Source organism: Cyprinus carpio, chromosome B20 (genome assembly GCF_018340385.1).
Source record: "Cyprinus carpio isolate SPL01 chromosome B20, ASM1834038v1, whole genome shotgun sequence".
Taxonomy (NCBI): Eukaryota; Metazoa; Chordata; class Actinopteri; order Cypriniformes; family Cyprinidae; genus Cyprinus; species Cyprinus carpio.
This window is the reverse complement of record NC_056616.1, coordinates 7,527,195-7,531,877: the sequence shown is the minus strand read 5'-3', so window position 1 is coordinate 7,531,877 and position 4,683 is coordinate 7,527,195. Positions and strand designations below refer to the sequence as shown.

At 36.3% G+C, this 4,683-nt stretch overlaps 1 protein-coding gene across 1 annotated transcript; it reads left to right on the top strand.

Annotated features, from left to right (window-relative positions):
* The first annotated feature begins 367 nt into the window (after positions 1-367).
* LOC109113371 (B2 bradykinin receptor-like) lies at positions 368-4,387 on the top strand. The gene is made up of 2 exons (XM_042747300.1): positions 368-723; positions 2,175-4,387. The coding sequence occupies exon 2, from the start codon at positions 2,182-2,184 to the stop codon at positions 3,265-3,267; it is 1,086 nt and encodes a 361-aa protein (XP_042603234.1). The 5' UTR covers positions 368-723; positions 2,175-2,181; the 3' UTR covers positions 3,268-4,387.
* The last annotated feature ends 296 nt before the right edge of the window (positions 4,388-4,683 follow it).

The following is a 4,683-nucleotide window of genomic DNA, read 5'->3' as shown; positions in this document are numbered from 1 at the left end:
CTAAAGTTTGAAACTATAAACAGTGGCGACTGGCTTGATGAGGGATCCAGATAACAGATACAGATGGCTTCCTGCCTACCCCCACCCAAGACCTCCTCTGAGCCTCCCACCAAAGTGTTGCCGCCACCAGCTTTAATTAAGCAATCCATCTCAGGTGAGAGCTGGATGTGCTGATTATGGCACGGACCGTCTGCGTGACCTGCTTTTATGAAAAGTAGAGAGGAAAAAGTAACCCTGCCATTCTGCTGAGCATTGATTCTACCAGAAAGAATCCCATAAATGTCATGCATTTAAGAAGTCATTAAAAAAATAATAAATAAATAAATAAATAAATAAATAAAAAAATAAAAAAATAAAATAAAAAAAGACTTGTTAAATCATCCTGGAATATCACTTTCATATCTGGCTTATCTAGAGTTGCTGTGTCATGAGCTGAAGATTTGTTGAAAAGGCAGCATCACGCTTGATTCATAATGTTTATCTTCATATTAGCTTCATAACAGTGCAAGTGTTTTATTCAGGCAAAAGACAGCCAGAGCATGACAAACGGAAAGTGAGAACAGATCCAGGCTTCCAGTGACGACAGCCTCATTACGCGTTTATAAGAGCGCCTGTCTGATCTCACCAGCATCTAGTTTGAGAAGGTCCAGCCAGACAACACTTCGGAAGTGAACAGATAGTGACTCTGTATCTACAATCTGCAGCTGCCACTTAACATGAAAGGTAGGTGAATTTCTAAAAAGTCAATGGGACTTTAATAATAATGGTTATTTTCAGACAGTACAAGTTACATGACCAAAACAGTAATAGGTTAACACTGAAAAAAAAAAAAAAAAAAAAAAAAAAAATTTGTTCTGTTACTGAATGATTAAATTCCCAGATGGAACATTTTAATATAGGCTTTCCTTTAGCTCAATAGGGCATGGTCCTACCAAGGCCACAGTTTCGGGGGATAAAAACATCAGCAAAATTCATAAGTGTAAATTAAAATCCAAAACTGAGATTATTATTATTATTATTATTATTATTATTATTATTATTATTATTATTATTATTATTGTTGTGAAACATTTTTGCTAGTATTCTGCCTTTTACTGAAAATATTTAAGAATGTTTCTCCCTGGGAATTTCCAGGTTTTGCTCAGTCATATGGATCTATTCCAACAAATGACTCCACTTCATTATTTGAGTTGTATTCAGAGTCTGGTTGATTTTCATTTATTTATTTATTTTTTTTATTACTTTTTTTTTATACTTGCAAACATTAAGGAAACTAAAACTTCATCCATTCAGGAAGAAACAGCAGGCTTATTCATGAACATAAGTATTAAGCTTGGAAAAAACGTAATTAATGGAAAGATTGGTTACACTTTACATTACTATATGTTTTACAAGAAAAAACACTTCAGACTAATTACTTTAAATGCGTTACTTACTACTTCTTTCTAATTGTTAAATTTATTAGCAGTTTTCTGAGTGAAAATTGTTTCAAATTAAGTTTTGCATCGCTTTTCCCCATTGTAGTCTTTTAGGAGTGTTTTTTTTTTTTTTTTTTTTTTTTTCTGCATACTGTATGTTGCTTAAGTATGGAGAAATAGTAATTGTGTGAACATTTTAGTACATCGAGGGAACAAATTATTAAATTGAGCGCACAATTTATTTATTTTTTCTTGTGTGTCATGTGCGGGGCTCCATACTTAAGTATATTTTTATTGACCTTATTTTATCTGCTTTAGGAAAAAAAGATATAGGAACAATTTTCAGAAAATTGTTTCTATATCCTCAGAAATACTCAGAAATTGCGGTCACGTTTTATTTTAAGGTCCAATTCTTGCAAACCAATAACTATGACTTTTGCCTTAAAAAACTACTAATTTGCTGCTTATTAATAGTTAGTAAGGTAGTTGTTAAATTTAGGTATTGGGTAGTATTAGGGATGTAGAATATGGTCACGCAGAATGTGCTTTATAATAATAACTAATAAACAGCCAACTAGTTAATAGTGAGAATTGGTTCCTATACTAAAGTGTTCCTGAATTTGCTAGTAACTAGTTAGAAAGAAACAGCAAGGAACACATTGAATAAAGACCAATGATTTGAAAGACTGAAATAGTAGTTTCTTCTAAAATATACAGTTTGCTTTGCTAATCACCATATCGTTTAACATTTCACAGTGTCCCAATGGAACTAAATTCATCAAACATCTGCAACGACACGGTTGCCTGGATATGGCTGTCATCTTTCCAGCCTCCATTTCTGGCTCTTATCAGTATCCTAGGAGTGCTGGGCAACAGTCTGGTCCTCTGCGTGTTCTGCCTCCAGCGGAAGCCGTGCAGCGTAGCTGATGTGTATCTGGGCAACCTGGCAGCTGCAGACCTCATTATGGTCCTGTGTTTGCCCTTCTGGACGGTCACCATCGCCCAAGGCTATCAATGGAATTTCAGTCAGCTGCTCTGCAAGGTAATCTGCACCGCCATCTCAATGAACTACTACTGCAGCATACTCTTCCTAGTGCTGGTCAGCGTGGACCGCTACCTCGCCTTGGCCAAACCCATGAACCCCAGTAGGCTGAGATGCCCCAAATGGGCCAAGCGTATATGTGTTGTGATTTGGATGGTGGGGTTTGTGCTCAGCCTCCCAAATCTGCTCTTCCGAAGAGTACGTTTCATTTCATTCATAGAGGTGGATGCCTGTTACCTAGAATACCCTCATCCAGCCTGGCTTCTCCAACGGAACATCACGACAAACTTCATTGGATTCCTGCTTCCGCTGACAATCATTTCTCTTTGCACTTTTCACGTGGTCAGAGCACTTAAAAACCGCGGCTTGATGATTCAACCAAAAGTTCAAACGGAGAGGAAAGCCGCTAAGCTGGTTCTGACGGTCCTCGCCGTGTTTCTCCTCTGCTGGACGCCCTTTCAGCTAGTGCGGTTCCTAGAAACTCTTGACTACTTTAAGCTCGTTCTTGGGTGTCTCTGGGAGGATATATTGCAAATAGGCAATGAGCTGGCTACTTATTTAGGGTATAGCAATAGTGCAATAAACCCTTTTTTGTATGTTATCGTAGGGAGCCACTTCAGGAAGAGAGCTCAAGGAGTTTTTCAAGGTATTTTGTGTTCTAGACGCAAGAGCAACTCCTCTGTGCACTTAAATGTTACTGTTATTAGCAAGTGCGGTGACAGTCCTAAAGATAACAGAATAACACCGCTGCCACTGAGAGCTGTATATCCACCCATCAAACCTCATATGATGTGTAGATCGTTATGAAGAGACGAAGAAGCTCAGCTGATAGAGGTCAAGGGCATTATTTTGATGGTCCCCCAACAGACATTTCACTGACTATAAGTAGCTTTGCAAATACAGTAGGCCAACTTATTCTACTAACCCTAACCATAACCTAACAATGAGAGTTAGTTGTAGTTTCAAAGTTATGGTCTTCAGAATGGGGACCATTAAAATAAAGTGTAACCATGTGATTCCCAGGAGAAAAAAAAATACCTCTTAATTATTTGATTGTGCAATCTTATTTTTCTTTCCTTGCATATTTTCAAGGAAAAATATGCATATTTTTGCTGAAGTGTGGAAATAATGAGATGCGAGAACCATGGAACTGGTGGAACAGTTTCGCTCACTCAAGTGTCATGTCAGTGATTGCTGATGAACTTGCACTAAATTATTTTGAAAAGACTTTTGTAAATGGTTTCTGAACATATGTGGCCTTGTTTAAATATGTATGTTTGGTTTTAATGCAATTAGTGAATCTTATTGTTAATCTTTTACTGTTCCTTACAACATTTAATTTCAACTTAAGCAAATTTAATAACCACAAACCTTTATTTATTGTTTTTTTGTTTGTTTGTTTTTTAAACGAAACCAGAGAGTATATCCAAATTATTCAAAACCAAAGGCTGTGAGCCTGTGCTTTGTTTTTTCTGTTATTTTATATATTTTTTATATTACACTTGGTGTTTTTCTTTATGAACATGTATATGTATTTAATTTATAATACTGTACCTATGTGTTTGTCTTATAATATCTATGTAACTTTGTGTATAAAATCATTACTTTGTACTGCTGTAATATCTCACTGTGCTGTTGATGTAGCTAGTTAAACATTTTGAATAAATTTTTCTCTCTCCAGTTTTCTCTGAAAGCTTTCTCTCTCCTCATTCCTCGCCTCACAGTGGGTTTAGTAAATTGACATGTCCTTCATGATTTCTTTTGCTTATGGTCATCTCATAAATTCATAATCTGTGTATTTTCAACAAAGGGTGCAGAAAACCTGAGAAGCAGTTAATTAGATGTCATAAAGCAGACCTTGTATTGGTGTGTTGTATGAGTATAAAAATCCTCAGTAAATATGACCATATTTAAAAATATAAAATACCAATTCTGTTCCTACAAGGTTCGATATTGAGTCCGGTCTGAATTGTGTCCTATGGCAATATGAGCTGACACAGGCTAGTATAAGGTTAATAAACTACAACGAAGCCCATTTTCCATTTTTGGTACTGTGTTGGCTCACCATTTGATTTAAAAAAAAAAATAAAAAACCTGGATCCTGAGGAAAACCAGCTGAGAAGCTCTGGTGGCCTCTACAGAAGTGAGTCAACTCTTTTGAGTGAATCACACGAATTAAAGCACAAGGTTTTCTTTCTGCTCATCTGTGTGATTCAGCCAGCA

Coding starts and splice junctions, on each gene's coding strand:
- LOC109113371 (XM_042747300.1), top strand. CDS start 2,182: ATGGAACTAAATTCATCAAACATCTGCAACGACACGGTTGCCTGGATA.